The 22,588-nt window shown below is 45.9% G+C and overlaps 1 protein-coding gene across 2 annotated transcripts; it reads left to right on the top strand.

Moving 5' to 3' along the window:
* The first annotated feature begins 613 nt into the window (after positions 1-613).
* On the top strand, positions 614-22,546 carry LOC128252147 (steroid receptor seven-up, isoforms B/C). 2 transcript variants are annotated; one of them, XM_052979645.1, is made up of 5 exons: positions 847-2,623; positions 10,671-10,820; positions 14,840-15,391; positions 21,347-21,504; positions 22,405-22,546. In XM_052979645.1, exons 1-5 carry the CDS (start codon positions 1,951-1,953, stop codon positions 22,519-22,521), a joined length of 1,650 nt encoding a protein of 549 aa, XP_052835605.1. In that variant the 5' UTR covers positions 847-1,950; the 3' UTR covers positions 22,522-22,546. The 2 variants fall into 2 exon arrangements, with proteins under 2 accessions (XP_052835604.1, XP_052835605.1); XM_052979644.1 differs by lacking the exons at positions 21,347-21,504; positions 22,405-22,546 and having other exon boundaries at positions 614-2,623; positions 14,840-18,143.
* The last annotated feature ends 42 nt before the right edge of the window (positions 22,547-22,588 follow it).

Genomic DNA, 22,588 nt, shown 5'->3' on the forward strand with positions numbered 1-22,588 from the left:
ACTTTGGAACGCGGTTTCGAAATGTCGAAAATGGTTCTCTGTTATTGAATTTCAAAGTTGCTATAAAATAACCATTTATAATTTTCATTCGTTGGCAAAGTAATGAAAACCTTTTTAAATTCGATTTTTGATCTTACATCTTACATACTAACAATTGCATAATTCTCTATAAGATATGTACATTAGGTCGGTTTTTTATAAGGAATTAAACCGAGAGTTTTAAATAGTGGATATTGGTGCACAATAAATTTAATAAATATCCATACGGCTTTTGTATTTCTTTAACCGTTTGTAAAGGTGACAAGGTTATCTTTTCGTAAATCAGCTACTCACTCATAAGGTTCGATTTAAGCACTGTTACTACAAATGATTTATTAAGTTGGCAACTAATCCAAACAATTAATTGCGGTACAGTTAAGGTTCTGCTTCATTATAGTTCTCTTGCTCATTAAATTCATTTTGTGTCTCTAACTATTTATCTAGTTACTTATAAAATTTTTAACTTTAACAGTATTACATTTTTGATTTTTTTTTCGTTGATTGACTTTAAAGCCAATCGCTATTTTTCCACTTTTTCTTTTGTGTATGCCTTAAATTAAAAAAAGCGCAAAGTTTTAGGGGGGCAAAAGTAGAACCTGAATTTCTTTCATACAAAAAGAAACTTTCTAATGTACATAACTCTCCAGATAGTTTAAGATTTTCATGCTATATGAATGTTCAGGAGTAACACCATCCCAATCTTTATATCCCGCCCCATCCTGTCATCCATCATCGCTATATCTTTATAGACCAGCGGCTTATCTCGTTTTCCTTTGGCTAGCAACCAATAGAAAAGAAGCTTTAAAGCAAACATTTAACCGCGAACGGGCATTATGGCCGCCAAACTCTTCCCCCAGATAAGAAAAACGTACTTTAAGTCGCTCCGAAATTGTTGAAACACAAAGTGGAACGCACTTTAAGGCGGCCAACCAACCAGAGAAGAACGTTTCGCACCGCAGCGCTAAGATAAACAGTCGCAAAAACTTATTTCGGGGTGGAGACTCGACTCATTTCAAAAAAATTGGTAAAAAGTTGGGACCCCAAAGTCCGACGATAAAGAACCTTAACGGTAAAAGTATCTAACAGATGCGCCCAGCAGCGAGCTAATAAGAGCAAACGGGTTCTAGTTGGACGAGTGACTTGCCTTCGTTGAGTGCAAATCGCTCACAGAGAGGCAGAGGCAGAGACAGACAGATAGAGAGAGAGTGGTTGGCAGTGGTGGTGGTGGTGGTGGTGGTGTTGGTGTTAGTGGTGGAGCTGCTGCTGAGAGTGGTGAGAGTGGTTGGTGGTGGCAAATCAGCCAAACGCGTCGAAGGTCTTGCCCCACAGCCGTGTGCGACTGAGAGCGGCGATTGCGCTCAACCGCAGGGAATACAGCTGACCATTGGAGCGAGCAGACCCGCACCAGTGCCCGTTTGAGTGGAGTGGCGAGAGATTTGTGTGATGTGTCGTTAGGTCGAAACGGTCGAGTCGAGTCGGGTCGGGTCGTGTACCTTTTGCCACGAATGTTGTGCCAGTCAGGCTCTAAAAGGCCTTACGAGAACAGCTGAGATTTCGCTGCTCCGCATGACGCAAAGATACTGAAATTAAACTGAAAAATTCCAAGTCTTTAAGTTATCTGCTACATCGTGTGTGCGCCGAGCGGGAAATTCGAAAGCGAGCAAGAGCAAAAAAAAATCAAAGTGTTTTAGTGAAATACTGAGATGCTAATAGCATAAATAAAATTAATTTTTATTAAAAAAAAAAAAAAAAGAAAAGCAACAAAGGATAAATAATCAAGTAAATAGAGCTTAGGACTCTACCGAAAGCAGTGCGCAGTACAAAGTGTATTCCAGCAATTATCCCACGTGTTCCGACCCGGCCGCCAAAATTATTACGCACAATTCGCTGAGCGTGTACGGCGGCGGCGTCATGTGCGCCTCCCCGTCCACGGCTCCCGGCTTCTTCAACCCGCGCCCCCAGTCCGGCGCCGAGCTGTCCGCCTTCGACCTCGGCCTCTCCCGCTCGATGGGGCTGGGCGTGGGCGTGGGCGTACCGCCGCACAGCGCCTGGCACGAGCCGCCCACCTCGCTGGGCGGCCACCTGCACGCCGCATCCGCCGGACCGGGCACCACCACCGGCAGCGTGGCCACCGGCGGCGGCGGCACCACGCCCAGCAGCGTGGCCAGCCAGCAGTCGGCGGTGATCAAGCAGGACCTCTCGGCCTGCCCCAGCCTCAACCAGGCCGGATCGGGTGGCCACCATCCGGGCATCAAGGAGGACCTCTCCAGCCTGCCCAGCGCCAACGGCGGCTCCGCCGGCGGCCACCACTCCGGCTCGGGCTCCGGCTCCGGGTCGGGCGTTAACAACTCCGGCCACGGCTCCGACATGCTGCCCCTGATCAAGGGCCACGGCCAGGACATGCTGAGCAGCATCAAGGGACAGCCCGCCGGATGCGGCAGCACCACGCCCAGTTCCCAGGCCAACAGCTCGCACTCGCAGAGCAGCAACAGCGGATCGCAGATCGACAGCAAGCAGAACATCGAGTGCGTCGTGTGCGGCGACAAGAGCTCCGGCAAGCACTACGGACAGTTTACCTGCGAAGGTGAGTACACTGGGAGAAAATCTGATTGATATGCGGGGATAGGAACTTGGATAATTGTCCTCTTATAAAAGTGATTATAAGAAAAGAAAAGAAAAAAAAAGCTTTAACTTTTCTGCTTATTTAAGTAATGAAAGTGTCACTTTACTTGCTATTTACATAACATAATGCTACGTGTGTACAAAATCAAAAATCATTCTAGATTAGTTTAAGACTAGCATGGTAGAGCATTGGCCAGAGGTTCATATATTATATAATATAATATTTTTAGATATTTCTGATGTTTTTGCACATTTCAATGCCAGATTGAAATGTTTAAAAATATCATCACATCGTGATAACTTTGTTTTGCGAGTAGCGATCTCACCTCCGAGGTGCAATTGGGGGTCAATTGATTTCGTACACGGGTTCGTACTGCTGGGCCGGGATGACCAAACAGAAATGGCCGACGTAATAGAAAGCGGGCACAAAAGCGTGCCTGCCAGCCGCTGATTTTTGACAGTTTCGGTGAATTATGGCAGTTTGATGAGTTGGCAATAAACCACCGTGGCCAGGTGTGGGTGTGCGCGGGAATTCTTCCCAGGGCCATGCAAATCTTGGCGGGAGCTGCGATGCAGCTGGATGGGCTATGCCCAAGGCTAGTTAGTTGATCGGAGGGGCTCCAAATCATGTAAGGATGTAAAATACTTTTATGATCCAAAAGATATTCAGCGAGATTTACGTTTGGGCAACCACTTACTGTCCCTTTTGTTGATATATCTTTGTATAGTTAAAGTTTAGGGCTGCACTTAGCCGTCTAAGTGGCCATTAAATTGCATAAAACGGTTGTTCGAGAACGCCAAAAGCAAGTCACTTTCCCAGAAACCTTTGCATCTCTGGTCAGCATTCCGTTACACTCCAAGTCGCAGCACGAGAGCTCTCGAAATAGGTGTATATATGGCAATCCGGGCTGAGGCACGCACTACCGCCGCTGCCTCGCCTTATCGCCAGATAAAAATTATTATCTAAATAAAATACGGCCGTGCTTTGTCCTAAGCCAAACAATTGTTGTGCAAACATGCAAATTGTGCGGCGGCCGCTAAATGAAGCGCCCACCTTCTTATTGTCTCTGGAGTTCCGGAATGGAGGGCTGCGGGGCAGATGGATAGCATGGCGATGGCTATGGAGATGGGGATGGGGATGGGTAACTGCATTCAGCATTCAGTATTCAGTATTCAGCATTCAGATAGAGGGAGATAGGCTCTGGCATTTAGTGCAGCTTGAAGTTGAACTTGTCATACTCGTATCTCTTCAAATGTTCTGGCACTGGAGCAGCCACGAAGTGAGGTGACTGGGCAGGCACAGTGGGCCGCTATGGCAGCCAGAGATTCGCAGATAGCCTCACATCGCACTCCGATGGCTCCCACTGTTCGCGGGCGCTGCTATTATTATTAATCACCGAGCATTTTGTACGCATGCGCAACCCACAACAGCAACAATCAGAAGATATGCGGCTCTGTGACCGCCTCGTTGCATTCTGAAGGTGTTTCCCCCCATTCCCCTTGACAGTATAGTATGTTGTATGTATTATGTAGTGCATGGGTACGGGTATCTCTCGGTTGCCTGCTGGCCTGATGATGTTGCCACGATAGCAATCTATTTTGTTCTATGCAATCGCCTGAACCTGGGCCTCAGCTTTAGCTTCAGCTTTAGCTTCAGCTTCAGCTTCATTTTCAGCTTCACTCAAATGCTGGCGAAATAAAACGTAGCAAAAATCATAATAAAGCGCATAGAGCCCATATCATTGCCGGCGTTTTCAGTGTTTTTTGCTGTTGTATTTCACTGAACCCCAGCCCAGTCGCGTCCTTTCAGCTGATTCACTTCGAGGTGCAGATACTTTTCGTGGCTCTAAGAAAAGAAAGATACTCCAATCCGCCGCGGCAACGGCAACGGCAACGGCAACTCGTTTCGGCTGTCTGAGCTCGTGTGTGTGTGTGTGTGTGTGTGTGTGTGTGTGTGTGTGTGTGTGTGTGCTCACTTGTCCGTCTGTCTGGCCGTCCCTACAGTCCATCCAAATGTCTATCCGCTTGTCCAGTTTGCAGGGTCTACGCAAAAGTATGGCTATGGCTATGGGTATGGCTATGGGTATGGGTATGTGAACCTTTGCCAAGACACCCCGCCAGTCGATGTACTCGTAGCTGCAAGATTAATTGTAGCTTATGCGTGTTGTCCGTGTCCGTGTTCCTGTTCCTGTTCCTGCTCCTGCTCCTGCTCCTGCCGATCTGGCTGCCCATGTCCTCCCTTAGTGGTGGCAACTTGTTTGATTTCGCGCCCAGCTGTTGGCGAAATTGGGATTTAAGGATGGGCGGCCAAGAGTCTCTTGCACTCATCAGCAGCGGCAGCAGCAGCGGCAGCAGCGTTGCCTGGTGACCTTTGGCCGACTCGAAAAGTCACGGCTTAGTGGCGGCTAAAAAATGTGCGCTGATAAAAGCGCCTCGATAATATTAATGATGAGTGGTGCATGGCTCTAATGTGGCAATACCCCATTGCTCCTTCGGCCCCCCTCCCTACCGAACTCGCCGATTAATTTGGCTATTTGTCATGGCTATTAGTGGCCCAAAAGCTGAGATTTCACGTATCTGTTGCGCTGCATCATCAATCAGTGCACAAAATATTAAAGCCGCCGTTTCTGCGAACCCATTGAATTTCCAATTCCGACATGAAAACTATCTCAGCAGCGATGTCAAAAGTGAATTAGCATAACTTGGCCGCAGTAGGCGCACATGACAATGACAAATAAATTTTGCGAAAAATAACCGCCACAACTAAGTACCTGGCATGCAATTAATTAAAACAAACATCAGCTAAGCAGAGCAGGACCGAATTGAGAACTTGAGGAGTGGAGTGGTGAACAATTGCCATCCCAACTAATTGTTAAGCGCCAGCCGAGCCCATTAGCTGGCACAAGTAATGTGTGTGAAGTGCAGCCGCCAGGCGCAGATTGTCAACTGTGGGGCAGCATAAATAATCCCGGCTCGGCTTGTTCCATTTGCCACATTTTCCGCGAACGAGCTTACATCAAACTCATTTAAATAGATTCCCACGTTCGGCAATTAAGCCTCTCTCAGCCCGAAATCCCAAGCTCAGCAGCTCCCAGTCCCAGTCCCCAGTTCCATACATACAATTTTAGGCTGAAAATGTCCGAAAATTGTTGATGTCGCGAAACGCTTTGGTCAGTTGTGTGCTACATCTTTGTGTCTCTTTGGAGGGAGAATCTTGTTTCCTCCGACTTCTTCCTTTGTGCAGAATTGTATTCAACATGTGTGGCTTTTTAATTGACTTCATTATGATGTGGGCAAATAACAAGAATTCTAAAGGGGGAAAATGCTGAAAAATTGTATATTTTTGAAAGTCTCATAATGAGATTTCTAAAAAAAAAATGTTTAAGAATACGTGGGTTAATAACCAATAAAATCATTCTTAATTTCGCATTTATTTTCTTTGTTAAAAGCAATATTCAAAAAGGTTTTTTTTTTAACAACAAAAATACAATTTTTGCTTTTCACTTTGCACCTCTTGACAATCTGTTAAATGGCGCTCTTCTGAAATTCGTGTTTCGCTGTGGAAATTCATTCCACTTTGAGCATTTAACAAAAGCCAAACATAAATCAATTTGCTGTCTGTGATACGACCTGCCCCACCCCCTCCGCCCCTCCGCCCCTCCGCCAGAGCAAAGTAAAAGCAACAAAGTAAATACGAATGCACAAAATTAACAACGCCCACCGAGCATTGCAATTTATGACGCTGCACTTTTGGGTATTTTTTCTTTTTTTTTTTTTTTTGGGTGGAGTGGGCGTGGCCACAAAGCCCGCGGCAGCGGATTTCTTATTTATTAATTAGCAAGAGGGAAAATAAATTCGAGGCTTGTATTAAAAATTTGCATTTAGCGGACCAGGATGGCTGGAAGTCAATTTCAAGCCCATAACATATATCAAATAAATCGCCTTTTGATAAACATTTATAACTTCCGTGCGATTTGCAGTCTGCGGTCTGCAGCCTGGCTGGCTCTTGATTTACAACTCGGTAGCGGTAGCTTTTCCCCCATGCGAGCGGCATAACTTATGGCCCCGATATTTATTTTGACAAATTCGTATGTTTTTGCACTGGCGAACAGAGAGATACCCGTTCGGAATCCCGGCCATTTGGCGGGTTAACGACGCTGTCACAATAATCATACTTACAGGAGGAGAGCGTTGCCCAACTCTGTGTCAACATTAATGAGGCCCGAGAGGTGAACCCTTCATTAAGGGCAGCCCTAGGAAAATCCCCAAAAACAAAAGTTAATTGTACAGATATTGCCGAGACAGGGGAAATCAACCGACAAACAAACAAACAAACAAACAAACAGGGCAAAAACAACTGCCAACTGCATTTGGGCAGACATTGTAATCATTAAAAGCTGGCTTGTACTACAAATCGTTGTACTTAGAAGAAATGTTCGAGCCAATAAAGCTCGGCAACTAAGCTAGCTAGCTGGCTAGCTAGCTTAGCAGCTTAGCCTGTCTGGAAGACCAGTCTACCCAGGCTGCTGAGGTCTCTTAAAATGAGGCGCAAAAAATTCATCCTGACACGATGCGATTTCGCAAGAGGCCCCCGAAATGAAAGAGAGCCTCTGTGGGGTAGGGAAATCGTGAACTACCGACTTGATCCGCTTTATAATGTAACGGTTTAATTAATTATGTTAGGCCAGGGCAGGCTGCTTTGGGCCAGACTTGCAGTTGCAGTTGCAGTTGCAGTTTCAGCTGAAGTTGCTGTTGCAGTTTCTGTTGCCACTTCATGCGCAATTTTCGTTTTCAGCCAAGTTCGGCTAATCGATCAGGCCCAGCGAAATGCAGCACGTTTTTGTGTGCATCTTCGAGGGCCCGAACTGCACTTGCGAGTTGCACAACTTTGGCCAGAATCCGGGCCTAGAGTCGTTGCCTTGGCCGCAAACCCCGCTCAGCCGCTCAACCGCTCAGCCGCTCAGCCCCTTAACTGCCATGTGTCGTACATGACCAGGGCATTGGCACGGCCAAGAGGGCCCGACTTGCCGCATAACTTCGCATAGCATCAGTTAAATGAAAGCTAAAACTAAATCTAAATCGCTTATCGCCGAGGCGGCATTTTCTTTGGCATTTCCCTGCGGCAACGTGACATATGCAAGATGTAAATGAAAAGCCAGCCAAGGCTGCCCCGATTGCAGCGAAACAATCGCGAAACTTCTGCCCGGACTGCGGATATGGATAGTAGCTTCCCAGATTGGCATTTGTTATACAGTTGACCCATATTGGGCCATAAAGTTGGGGTGGCCCGCTGGGATATCGGCATAGCCACCGTCACTGGCACCTGTTCCGTTCCAGCTTAAGCTTTTCTTGCCTTTTTCCTCGGGCCCCGTTCATAATCAGTGCATTTTGTAGATACTCAGAGTGCATGAGCCGAGTTACTTACAGACACGAACTGTCGGCGGGGGCTGTAATTATGTTTCGGTTGTACTCCAGATATTTTGTCTAGCCGCTTCTGGACTGCAGTTGTGCAGTTGTGTAGTTGTGCTAATTACTTTGACTAGCTGGTGGCTCCGTGTAAGCTTAACATTTAATTATTGCACCTTAATGATGGCCCTGCTCCTCCGCCTTCTTCTCCTGCTGCTGCTGTTGCTGCTGCTGCCCTCTTGTGTGCATTAGTAATTAGAAAATGAGCCAAAGTCAAGGCGACTTTGACTTTGCATTGCCGTTCCCGTTCCCGTTCCCGTTCCGCTTCCTCTGGGCCAAGCGATCATTGACCGCGGGCTGGAAAATGGGAAATGGGAAATGGGAAAAGTGTAGTCCACCGCAATTGATTGGGCCATCTGCCACCCGAGTGCATGTGCCAAAAGATAGAGATACCCAGAGATTGCCGGCTAGAGCCAACTAATTTAACGCTTTAAATTGCCCAGCCAAGCGGCAATGGGATCTCGTGTGGTGTAGATAGATGGCGAAGGCGATGGCGATGGCGATGGCTATGACTCTGCTCACTTTCAGGAAGTTCAATTAATAAAACGCTTAGCTTAGCTTAGCCAAGTTCTCGGAATCTCTTCCAACTTCTAACTGTATTGAACGCTTTATGGCGCGTAGCGCACGCGAACTTGCTTCCTCAGCTTCCTCAGCCACCTCAGCCGCCCGCTGGCAATTAGGTGAAGCGGTAATTGAAACTACCGCAATGTTGGCTAAGCCAAAAAGCCAATCGTTTAGGCCGAAGCCGTAGAAGAGGCCATATTCTAGGGCTTCGCTTAGCTGACTTCCCACACTCGCAGCTCAGCGCTAGAGCGATCCACCCTTTTTCGGTTATTGATATAACACGATATCCACTCCACCCCGTCTCGGATTTTGTTTACGGTATCTGGCCCATGTACTCGTATCTTCATCAATAACGACGCGCATCTTTCGCATCGCAAAAGTCCATCGGGTATCGTTCCCGGGTCCCCAATCCTCCCAAAGCCAAAGCCAAAGCTATCCAAAGATGCCCAGATACTCGGGACGGAGCTGCAGCTCTAGATAGAGTTGCGATAGGCGCATATGGGCAGTTCGCCTCTGTTGCCAGTTCTTTTATTTACCTCTGCTCTGCTCTGCTGGCTTTCTGGCCAAGTTGTCCGTTCGTCCAATCCCCTCCTGAAAGCCTCCCGAACGAAAGCCGCAGCGCAGCCCGAGTTGGTGGAGGAGGCCAGAGGATGGGGCAAAAGGCAACGGTACGTTTTGGCAGAAATCGTGACTTGGTACAATATCGTTATTCGTAGATCATATGGTGTAAAGGCTGGCAGTGTGTGAGTGCGCATTTCTGGATGTGTTCGTAGTTGTCTCTCGAGCAGTTTCGTAGGAAATAGCCGAAAAGTGAGGAATACTGAATGCCCTTTGGTGGAGGAAATGATATTGATCTCTAGGACTTGCCAATCATTGATCAGAGATCACTTTAAGTCCTGGCCATTGCTTCAGTTAAGACACACTTAAGCATACTGCTTTTCATTCAATCTTCATCTGAAGTCGCGGCTTCAACAACTTCTTTTTAGTGCATTAAGCGATCGACTTTCAATCAATTTCAATTCGCGGGCCACGTTTTGTTTCCAATCCGGTGGGAGGCTGAAGCCACACGATCGCATTGGCAAAAAGCATTGAAAGATCTTTTATAGCCTGTGATCGCATGCTATATAGAGGGGTTGGGAAGGGGGGAGGGATAGGTTGGAGTCTGCATAAACGCTCAGCGCTTACATATTTTGTTTGATGATGATTTTACAGCTTAAAACGAATTTTATGAGCATATGCCATTGTTTTGAGTTATTGTGAGAAATTTTTTCCTAGCTCGGCGGCAAATGAAAACTTGGTCCAGACAATGCCTCCCAAATACATATATGTATACAGATATATATGTTTATATAAGGTGTACCCGCCTGTTAAATGGCGAGGCTCTTTATGCAGAAAACGCTGATGCAGTCGCGCAGAGCCAAGTGATACACATGTTTAGATACGCGTCGGCGACATTAACTTGCCGTGTCGCTGGCTTGTCCTACAACAACACCCGACTGGCTGCGGCTGCGGCTGCGACTGTGGCCCAAAGCACTTAGCCAAAGTTAAGGCTTAAGCCAAAACTAAAAACCAAAAACCAAACCAAACCAAAACCGTAGCCCAACGAGCCATGGCTGATCTGGCCTTCTAGCTTAACAGTAAATTCGTGGCGAGCCGAACTTGAACTTGCTGCCAGTTTTCTGCCATTTCCCTCTTTTCGGAAGGGACGACGGCAGCTTGCCAGTATCGCCGCGGCCAAGATACACTTTGTTAATTGAAAGCCATTAAAGGTAATTTTATGGGAGGCGTTAAGCCATGAAACGTGTAACATGACCATTGACATGGGCATCAGGAACTTGAAGCCGCGCAGTTTGTCAAGGAGTGCTTAAACAGCTGGAGCCCCGCAAGTGGTAAAAATTCCTATTCTAGGCACTTTAGTTTATTTCGGCATGTTTGTATCTTAGCATCTTATTAATTTTTGAATTTCTTCTCCCTTGCAGGCTGCAAATCATTCTTCAAACGCTCGGTGCGACGCAATCTCACATACTCGTGCCGCGGCAGCAGAAACTGCCCCATAGATCAGCATCATCGCAATCAATGTCAATATTGCCGATTGAAGAAGTGCCTCAAAATGGGCATGCGACGCGAAGGTAAGACTCATTCCCTCCTTCAGAGCAGAGAAAACCAAACAACAAGTGTGTGTTATTCTATTCAGAACAAAGAAATTCTGGCACACAGGCTGCTGTGGGCTGTGGGTCAATTAAAAGTCAAACCCAGAGGCAAATGCAAACAGAATAAATTAAATCAACGGCAGAAGAACGGAAGTAGAGCAGCGCGATGACTAAATGTCACATGCTAGGAATTTAAACAGCGGCTAACAATTGGGTTCGCTTCGGTGCGGATCAGTTGAGTTATTTGGGTGCCAGGAACTATGCCAAAGAATGTTCAGTTCCGATCAGTTCGGTTCAGCTTGGATCAGCTTGGATCAGGCCAAGTGTTCAGTGTTCAGTGTTCAGTTTTAGTTGCAAGATTTCCCCTTTTTACTGACCACCACGCACAAATTGGTTTAACTGCAAGCCGCCAATAGAGAAAACAATTAGGCAGGCGATTGCAGCCTATTGACCCCGGAGATCAAATGCAAACTTGTTCATAATTACAATGAAGCAGTAAGCCACACTGCGAGAAATGCAAGCCACGATGCAATTGATCAGCTAATCAAATGCAGCCCAATGTGTATGGTGTAGCTAATTTGTAAGCACGGCAAAGCCAAATATTTGGCATACTTGGGTGAGACTCGTTTTCCTGCAGCGACTGATTGACTAGCTGACTGCCTGAATGACTGATTGACTGGTTGACTGGCTGACTGGCTGACTGGTTGACTGGTTGACTGATTGAATTGAGCGACTGTCGTTTGGTCGGTGCACCAATGGCCAGTTACACTTGTCAGCATTAACAATTAGCGTCCGTCGGGGAGTCGCAGATACAAAAGATAGAGACAGACGGCAGTTAGCGGACGCTAAGCTGTTATTATTTGCACTAATATTGACAGGTTTTTCGCAAAATGCTAATAGCCAGCAGCCACAAAGGCAACGGCTACAGATGTCTGAACGAACAGTGTACACTAGACACACATCGATTTGGGTTAAGAACGAAAACGTTAATTTATGGCGACTACGGGCAATTAAAATGCAGCTACAGCAGCCTCCTCTCAATGCACTTGTAATTAAATGAATATAAACATTTATTTAGTCGCCAACGGATTGTGAAAAAAAAGCATTTCAAATTTACCTAAGTCAATGCTGGCCGCGTCGAGACAAGTTTTTGGCTAATGACACAGTCCGAACCCAAGTCCGATCTACCTGTTGGGACCATTAAATCTGCTATTTCCTCACCTCACAGTACCTGTACCTGTATTTGTACTATACTACTTCTACTCATATACTTGCCCCAGAACTCGTAAAAACGCTAAAGAGTTCAACACCTTTTGCCACATTCTGGAGCTGGGTTGCTGCTTTTTCAGTTTCGTTGCGTTGCGTTGAGTCACATTTCTTTAATGACAAGTTCTGCGTAAAACTAGTCCCTAGCCTCGCTATCAAAGCTGAGAAATCGTGAGAAAATCTCAATTCTGCATAGGAGGTTTCCTTCGGATTTACCCTCTTTATGGGCGCGGGGTGGGGGCCAGATACTTAGCTGCGAAGCGGGACAAAGGTTGTGCCTGGAACGACCCTGGGTCAAGAAATTGTACGGGTTTGGCGCACAAAAAGTCTCGCAAAACCTGAAAAAACAACATCAAATCGGTGTTCCGGGTCGCTCTAATTAAATTGCAGTGTCAATTGGTCAAGGGAAGTGGGATGGGGCAGCAGAGTCGGGAACTGGTTGGCAAATCGCTAAAGTTTTCCTGCACAAAAACAAGTTTTTAGGGGTAGCAAAATTATGCTAAATTATTTCGGATTTATTATACATTTTTAAAGGGATTTTTTTTTTGTTCGGTGGGCTGATCGGCCGTTCGAAAACGGTGAACTCTTGCTGGTGAACTCTGACCACTCCACTGAAATTCCACAGCAGTGCAATCAACACCTGCATTCGCTCGTTTCGGGGCTTGGTCGAACGCATTTCTGGGCAAACAATGGCTAGTTGGAGCGACTTGGCTGGTTAGGAAAGTGGGTCAGCCAAAGGTTTCTTACACCTCCACGGCCAGATGGAAACTCCACACCTTGGCAGTTGTGGCAGTTGTGGCAGCCCGGCACACCAGCACACACATCCTAGGCACACCTAGAGCAGCTCACTGGCAATCTGGCCAACGCAATCGGAGCCTTGGGCCAGGCCACTAAAACAAAGCATTGGCGAAAATGCACAAACGTTACCATTGATCGAAGCTCATAGTGGTGCAGCTGGAAAAAGTAGTGGAACTGGATTCGAATACGAAGATCTCTACCTGGAACGTAACGTCTTTCGGAAAGCGTTTTTGGTCAGTCCGCACAATGGACACATCCTGAAATCCCTTTTTGTCCCGGCCTCGAAGGTGTTTGTTTATTGCCTTTGCCGGAGCAATTAAGCCCGGGGGTTGCACCACCCGAATTCGAATCCGCACCCGAACCAGTTACTTGACCACTGTCCATCCGTGCCGTCGGAGAAAGCGAGATAGGGACACTTATTTACACAATACATTTGCGTAATTGCGCGATGGGGTGAGAGAGGACGAGGACGTGGACGAGGACGAGGACGAGGACTCTATAAGATGCACTTGGTGATCTATGACGGCAAACCGGTCGAGCGGCCAGTGTCCAGCGCCTTATTTATGCGCCTGGGAAAATATTGCCTGACCGCAAGAACAGCGAGGAAGCTGAAAGAGCCCAGAGAGGAGGATCTGCCTAAGCCTGTGGTTTCGCACCGAGATCAGGTCGAGATTACAGCAGCCAAGAAAGCAATTGCTTAGCTGTGGAATGGAATGGGCTGCATGGCCCTGGCCCAACTTGCCCTCTTGGCTGATTGCTTAATGAATGAATCTTTCGCCAGCACGTGCTCAAGTTCCCGCTCACATGTCACTCGCTGCCAACACTCGAGAGCGTGTCCAAGTGGCTTAACTTTCAGCAGATATTAAGTATCCATATCCACATGTATCCACGCCGTAGTCATGTTCCTGTCGCAATACGAACGCGAATGCGAATTCGCAGTCGAATCCACGTCAATGTCTAAGGAAATGTCGTTTCCGGCCAGAGTTCAAAAGGCCTTTCACTTTCCATTTAGCTGCTCAGTTGTTAAGCGTTTACATTGTTAATTATAATGTTTATATATAGCTTCGCTCGTTGCTAAGAAAAAAAAAAACGGAAAAAAACCTGTCCATTATTTTCTTTCTTTGCTGTACTTGCCCAAAAACTGCCAAGACTCTCCCCACATCTGCTGCTGCGGTATCTGCAAGATGTGTGTATCCGAAGGATGCGCGTTGAAAGTATTTAGTTCGATTTGCATATCTAAGCAGTCGCGACAACACAGCCACACAGAAAGGGGTTGAAATTCTCCTGGGGTGGCGCAAAAGTATCTTATGACTATGTCTTGGTCTGCAACAATGGGTGGGCAACAACAACGCAGTTCTATGCGCAGATCGAGGTGGCCAGATACTCAGATACTCGGATATTCAGATATTCAGATATCCAGATATCCAGATAGCGAGCATTGTGAGTTGTGGCAGCTTTGCCAACAGAGCAGAATGCCCCGCATTGTGCTTCGTGTGATGTGGCGGTCAAAATAAGCCCAACAAAAGCAAGAGTCCTCTTTGCGGGGTGCCTGTTCCCCTGCCAGGATATTGGACTTTGAAATGTCTTTAATTTTAATTTTTATTAAAGAAGAGAAGGGCTAATAAAATCTTATTTTAAATAATTAAACTAGTAGTTTGGTTGAAGCTAATCACAAAATTAAAAAAACAGGGAAACGTTTTTAAAGCAAACTAAAATTTCAAACAAAATGAATGATATATGAAAATCTTCTATATTGCTTTAGGGATGGTTAGGAATGCCTTAATTTAATCCTTCATTCTGAAAAATGAATAAAAATCGAAGAAGCTTATCTGATTTTAGTTTGAAGAGCTTTCTGCAATGTATATCCAATTATTTTGTTATCCATAGTATTATTCAACCCAACTAATCACAATTTCTACCTCTTTTATTTCCAGCTGTCCAACGTGGCCGCGTTCCACCCACTCAGCCCGGACTGGCCGGCATGCACGGGCAGTACCAGATCGCCAACGGCGACCCCATGGGCATCGCCGGCTTCAACGGGCACTCGTACCTCAGTTCCTACATCTCGCTGCTGCTGCGGGCGGAGCCGTACCCCACCTCCCGCTACGGCCAGTGCATGCAGCCCAACAACATCATGGGCATCGACAACATCTGCGAGCTGGCCGCCCGACTGCTCTTCTCGGCGGTCGAGTGGGCCAAGAACATACCCTTCTTCCCGGAGCTGCAGGTGACCGACCAGGTGGCCCTGCTGCGGCTCGTCTGGTCGGAGCTGTTCGTGCTGAACGCCAGCCAGTGCTCCATGCCGCTGCATGTGGCGCCGCTGCTGGCCGCCGCCGGACTGCACGCCTCCCCGATGGCCGCCGACCGCGTGGTGGCCTTCATGGACCACATCCGCATCTTCCAGGAGCAGGTGGAGAAGCTGAAGGCCCTGCATGTGGACTCCGCGGAGTACTCCTGCCTCAAGGCGATCGTGCTCTTCACCACCGGTAAGTTGCTGGACATCCTCTACAAGGATGTGCCGGCGCTGCTCACCAAGGTATCGGCCCTGATCGGCAAGGGTTCCCGTTCCCCCTCCTCCACGTCCAATGACGATGTCCTGGCGGTGGTGCGTGAGCATCTGGACGAGCTGAACCGCCTGGAGCTGGAGTCCCAAGCTCCGCAGCAGGCGCCGCTCCATCTGGCCGCCTTCATGAAGAGCGTGGCCGGCGTCGAGGCTGCAGTGCAGCAGGCGGAGCAGGCCCAGGTCCAGGTCCAGGCTCCTCCTCCTCCTCCTCCTGCCACATCTGCCCCCGCCTCTGCTCCTCTGCTGCCCTCCGCCGGCAGCGCCTTCAGTAGCTGCCCGATCAAGTCCGCCGGCTCCGAGATGGACCTGCTGGCCAGCCTCTATGCCCAGGCTCAGGCCACGCCCCCAAGCAGCGGCGTCGGTGGCGGCGGCGGGGACGCCTCCGGGCACAACAACAGCAGCGGGCTGGGCGCCTCGCTTCCTACTCAATCGCAAAGCGGTTCGTCCTCCCGCAACCTAACCGCCTCGCCGCTGAGTACTTCGCTGGCAACCGCTCCCGCTCCTGTTCCCACCTCCACCTCCTCCGCCTCCTCCTCTTCCTCCACCGCCCACCACCCTGTGCCAGTGTCCTCCGCCTCATCCGCCCCGCTGGGTGGTGGAGCCTATCAGACGCCCTCGGCCGCGGCGGCGGCGGCAGCCATGTTCCACTATCAGACACCACCGCGCGCCGCCTTCGGTTCGGCCTTCGATATGTTCCACCACAGCACGCCCTTCGGGGTGGGCGTTGGCCACGCCCTCTCCCACTCGGGCGGCAACGGGAGCGCGTCCTTCGGCAGCCCCAGTTACAGGTACTCGCCGTATAGCCTGGCCGGTAGTAGATGGCAGTTGTAGGATCTCACAGAAGTCGAACTGTGCTGTACTGTACCGTACTGTATATTTACACATGTATTTATAGCGTTAGGAGAAGCGTAACTTACTTTAGTGCCTACTGCTAGTTTCTACCTATTTATTGCCTTACACTAAGCATAATTTATTCTAGCCGTAATCCCTTAGAATCGTTTAGTGAACTTTGCCAAAAAATTTGATAAACAAAGAATCGATGAGGAAGGAGAGAAAAAGAAATTTAAGAATATATATATAAAGCTGTTGCTGTTAAACAAAAATCTAATCCTGGCTTGTGTTTTTACTCGTTATTGCTTACTAATGATTTACATCGCTTGTTGACTAATTTGTAATGTGTTATTTATTTGTTTATTTTGGTTTACTAACAAACATTATATTAACCAATTGACTAACCCTGCTTTTTAGCCATGAACAACTAAAAGCTTTAGCTTTAAAGTTTTCATTTATTTTTAAGTGAGATCCTACCAGCATTTGTTAAATGAAATTGTATTGGATTTGTCGTTAAACAAAAGAAATAAGTATACAAACTTTTAAAACTATTTAGTTCTATTGATTAGATTTGTATTTTGAATTGAACTTGAACCGTAATGTAACATAATGATGAATTTGATTTTGTTTCTCTAAAGAAATTTCATCGATTTCATCATTGTTAAATCGTCCTTAATTTCAAGAACATTCTTAAACCTATGACGAATTAGTTTTCATAGCTCTAAACTAACATGATATGAAAACCATTTTATTATTCGATCGCATTTAAAAATTAAATAACTAGTTTCTTGAAACTTCTTTACCTAAAAGGTCACTATTCTAGGTCAATTAGTTTCAAATCATTTACAAAAAAATGTCTTGTAGCTTTTATAATTGCTCTTAAAATTATCAAAATCCAATAATCAAATGCCTTAGATTCCTAAAATGATGAACAAGTTCTGATTAAGTATTTAAGGCACAATCCTAACCCAAGGTAATGGCATCTTTTTTATTTTTCAGCTCATGGGAAAATATTTAATTTTGTTGAATTTATTTCTTCATAATTTCAGCAAAATTAACGGTTTTCAGTTTCTTAAAATACTCATTTATTTAACACTAATCTTTTCACATTTTTATTTCATTTTTTAACAAAAGCTATTCACACAAAAACAAACAAAATTTAATCTCATCCGCACGTGGCAACAAAACGCTGGACTTTGGGATTACACACACACTGAAACACATGCACGTCTAAAACATGCACACGCACACAAATAAGTCACAGCAGTTTATATGCGAATAATTTAAATATTTTTAAAACCTTATAACATACCTATTTTAAGACAATTCGGTTCCACGCGAAATAAATCATTGAAGCTTTGTATGCAAATAGAGTGAACCGAGGTTTTCTTTGACTTTAGCCTAAGCTAAGTTTGCGATTAAGTGTTAGTTAGCGCATTTAAGTTCGGTTAGCGTAGGCTAGGGGAAAAGCAGTATTTTTGATTTAGTAACTTCCCCCTTTTCCCGTATCGTGTCAACCAGCTGTCCAATTCCACGTCGCAATTGTTTTTCCGCTGATCAGAGCTCAGCTCGGCTCTCAGATATCCCATTCCCCCCGCCTGCTCTCCGTGGCGACGTTTATTGACGTCGAGATACCACATTATGAACATTAATACAACACTCGTTTATGTCGCTTACTTACAAGCCCGACTCCAGTCGACCAATGCACCAATGCACCAATGGACCAATGGACCAAGTCCAGGCCTTGGCCAAACTTGCAATGAAAATAATTTTACCATTTCCAAAACGCTGTGTGTGTCGCTTGGCTAAGCTACACCGAGAAAATAGAGGTGTGTTTCTATAAATTAATCAATTTGTTAGTCAAATTGAAAATATTTAAGGAACAACAGCTTTAGGTGTACTTGATATGGAAAACTTTTGTGTTGTCGAATCTGTTAGCCATTGAAATAGATCTTTGTACCTACTTTTGTATCACATTTACAGGATAGCTCTGTTTGGTGTTACTCTACCTAAATGTTTTGTTTTGAATTTCATGACAAAAAAAGTGTTACTTTGCTAACAAAATTTTGTGTTTTGCTTCCGTTTAATAATATTTTCAAACACAATATCGCTTCCATTCCCCTAATTTTTCTCTGTGTAAGCCGAGATCAGCTTAGCCCGACTCTTGAGGGGGCGTGTGTGGCGTGGAGTTCGTGGTCTCGCTGGCTGAGACCCTGGACCGACTGGCAAGCTGCAATTGCATTTGAATTGGCTGCATGAGTCCATAAACTGCAGCCGATCAATCGCTGCGCGATTCCCCAAACCCCAAACCCCAATCCCCAGTACCCCGTATCCAGTACCCAGTACCCAGAGTACCCATGGTTCGAACTCAAAGATTGTGGGAGACGAGACACGATCGCGGTAGTAAAATACCGGGTATAGACTTACTAGATCTTCTGCAGCGCATTGACGACATGTCTGCTCCTCTGGCTGGCATGGCCTCACCTTGCCGCGGTGCATCTTCGCCCCTCTGATTGCTGTCGTTTGTTGCAGTTGTTAAGAGTTGTAGCTTTCATGTCTTGGCCACACTTTTTGACCAACATTCTGTGTGTGTTTTGCGCTGGCTTTTGGCTCGGAGCAGAGTGGAGTGGAGTGGAGTGGAGTGGAGTCTCAAATCGTTTTGTGGCGCTCATTGATCGCCTGCGCTACTTTTCCCCTGAAAATTGCCAGCGACGTGCCTCGAGGCCTGGGACTCTGAATCTGGCAATTAACAGTAACTTTTGGGCCGGGGCAGACGTCGTTGATTAGAATCATTAAGGGCGCGTTTCGATATTAGGTTTAGGTTTAGGTTTAGGTTTAGGTTTGTCTGCCAGTCTTTTAGACTGTTAGTCTGCCTTAAACGGGCTACGGACTGTGTTTGCCCAAGATTTAGATGCAGTCGATAGAGCGGAACTCCTTTTGCCCAGCCTGTCTCCACAGTTGACCCCACACGACCCGATCCTTATTAAAACTAAATAAAGTTATAACTGTTTGTGGCGGTCGCGGCACGAACTGCGCGGCCAGAACTGGAGTCATAAAGAACACAAATCTAATAAAATATAATGCAGCAATTCATAATTTTGTTAAACAGCTCAGACCGCTTTGGTGGAGCGGGGGCATTACAACTCCTTGTGCTCCTTTTTCGATATGTCTGCTGCTTGGGCAACCAACTACTTTACGGTCATTATGCATTTAAAACACGCGGTCACGATCTCTCCCTCGCTGAGTTAGTAACTGCGACGACCCAAAACCGAAAACTGCAAACTGAAAACTGAAAACCGAAAACCAAACACAAATACAAATCGAAGTCAAGCCAAGCTCGTCGTAGGGTACATAACTACAAGCCGAAAACAGTTAACAAAGCCAAGAGCCAAAAAATCAAAGCCCAGACGAAGCTAACCCCTCGAGAAAGCTCTTTCTCCAGTGCTGCCCGACCTGGAAGTGGAATGTCTTTCACTTTGGGCATGCCACAACTCCTCCACGGAGCTGCTCCACGCCGAGAAATCGCATCCCAGCTCCTCGTCATCTCGGCTGCATTTCAATGAAACCAAAACTTTGTGCCTGGCACAATTTCATTCCACCTCCTCCGTCTGCTGTCCATCTGGGTTCCCGGGGATCGTCCGAGCTAATGGAAAGTCAATTGACAATTATGGCCGTGGCCAATGAAGTGATTCGCTGAGCTGGTCGGACTGACCATGTCTAATTTGTATCGCCAGAGCTTCACGATTATTACCATTACTCTTGTTCGAACGCTTATGGCTCATGGCTCGTTGTTCGGTTCGTGGTTTATGAAACCGAATGGTTAATAATGGCTAATTGAATTCCTGTTGCCTCTGGCGACAAATCATTTAGCCTGATTTACGCGCTTTGTGTGGGGGCAAGGCCTAGGAAATTTATACGATAACTGCGGCCCAATGTTTTTTGTGTATTATCTGTGAGCCCGATTGGCTAGCCCAATCATCAGCAGATCTTGGCCGCACAACAAGCCGTGGTTTTGCCTTTCCACTGACACTCGTCTGTGTGGCCGGCTCAGTATCGCAGTTGCGTGCAACCAATACGGCCGAGAGAGCCATTAACGACATGCAGTGCCAGACAGCTGGCGATGCAATCACAATCGGATATATGAGCTCAAATCACGATGATATCGGCCGGCAAATGGCCCAATCATTAGCTCAGCCTGCTCGGCTGCTAAATGATATATCAGCAGAAACTGCAGCAACTGCAGCTCTTTCGCTTCGCATTGCGTAATGGAGTCCTCGAGACGTCGACTCTGCGCAGTGACTAATTAAGCAAACAAAATTTCATATGCAATTTCGAAACGCCATTCTTAACGGCAACAAGCATTTAAAATGCTTTAAAGCTATGCAAATTTACAAGTGCTGATGTCTAATTTGAATTTCAAACAGTCAAACAGTCAACCACAGAAAAATATATGAGTATAAAAAATAGAAGAACTGTTCGCTGCGGTGTGTTGATGTTTTTACAGCGGCAATTGATAAGCAAACTTTTGGTGCCTGGCAATTAACACTCGACGGCACACGCTGCGTATGCGCAATTTAGCAATCCAACAGCATTGCCGTAATTAAATGCCACGGCTAGCCGACAAGATGGAAAACCCATTGCTAGGCCGTATCGTTTTCGCGGGGACAGAGCAGGGCGTTGTCTTGCGGCTTCATTTTCCCCAATTTAATTAACCCAGTGTTGTTCGGTTGTTCTCAGTGGACCGACTTCAATTGAACATAAATCAAGCAAAACATGACGTAATCTTCCAGTTTCGTCATCGATCCGCTGCTTTTGCCTTGTTTTTGTTGTTTTTGTGTTCAGTGTGCTCAACTCAATTGAACTGAGCTGAGTTGTGGGCGTGGCACCGGCTCATGTTCGGTTATTGGTTTGACGTGACAGGCATTCGAGAGTTGGAAATTTTGAGCTGAGCCGGCGCCAGGTGAACTGCCCCAAAAGAGTATTTGCATCCATAACTGTGAATCTGCAGGCAACTGATGGTCCATTCGCTGTTTTGCCCGTCTTTCAGATGCCTGCGGCCTGTCCGACGTGACGCACATTGAATCCCTGCAAGAGAAGTCGCAGTGCGCCCTCGAGGAGTACTGCCGGACCCAGTATCCCAACCAGCCCACGAGATTCGGCAAGCTGCTGCTCAGATTACCATCGCTGCGAACTGTCTCCTCACAAGTAAGTTTTTCTAAAGGCTAATTATGGGGCAAAATAAAAACTATAGTGTTATGTTATAACAAGCATTTGTTATAGTAAGGCTGAGTATTAAAGTGAAAATGTATCAGCTTACACAACATTTAATATGAAATTGTTTGTTTTAAAAAATGTTGCTTTAAAAATGATAATATTTCAAAGTTCTAAAAATTTAAAATTAGATTTTACAAAACTTGCATTTTTAAAATACTAGTTTTTACTAAAGGAAGGTTTGGGCATTGCTTTTATGCTAAATAAGTTTTCTTATTTGAGTTTTTAAAATTAAAAGATTTTTAATTGAAATTAATTTGGGAGCCGACCATACATTCTAGGGCTCTGCCAACATTACTGCTCTTGTGAACTTTCAGAAAATTGTACAATTTAGTTTTGATTACATTGTGAATATCAAGAATGTTAGTGTCTTGTATTATTTGGTATTTATAATACAACAAAAAATATTATATAAAATTGTTTGTTTAAAAGAAACTTGTACAGAATATTATACTATTTCAAAGGGCTTACACTTAAGCCTGCTTCTGAAGCTAAATTTAAAATAAATATTTTTTTTCCTTTAAAATTTAAAGATTAATATTCTGAAATTAGTGAAGATAAGTATTAATTACTTTGTGGGGTCAAAAACAACGTAAAAATTACGTAAAATTACTTATTTGATATTTTTTATTTGTGTTCTTAGCAAAATTATTTCCAATCAAATTAAAAGAAACAAAATCAATTGGGACAGTGTTTCCCCTTTCGTTAAGGACAAAACTACTCATAATATTTTTAGGGTTAATCTTTTTTTCGTAGATTATTCTTCTCTTCATTCTCAATCACTCCCCCTAATTCAAATCTTTGCTTTCCATTCTTCTGTTCTTCTCCGGCTAGGTCATTGAGCAATTGTTTTTTGTGCGTCTAGTCGGAAAAACGCCAATTGAAACGCTGATACGCGACATGCTGCTCAGCGGCAACAGTTTCTCCTGGCCCTATCTGCCTTCGATGTGACACACGATGTGGCGCCAATTGACAACAACTTGATCATCGGCCGCAGCTGTGGCGGCTGCAACGCTCA

Source organism: Drosophila gunungcola, chromosome 3R, assembly GCF_025200985.1.
Source record: "Drosophila gunungcola strain Sukarami chromosome 3R, Dgunungcola_SK_2, whole genome shotgun sequence".
Taxonomy (NCBI): Eukaryota; Metazoa; Arthropoda; class Insecta; order Diptera; family Drosophilidae; genus Drosophila; species Drosophila gunungcola.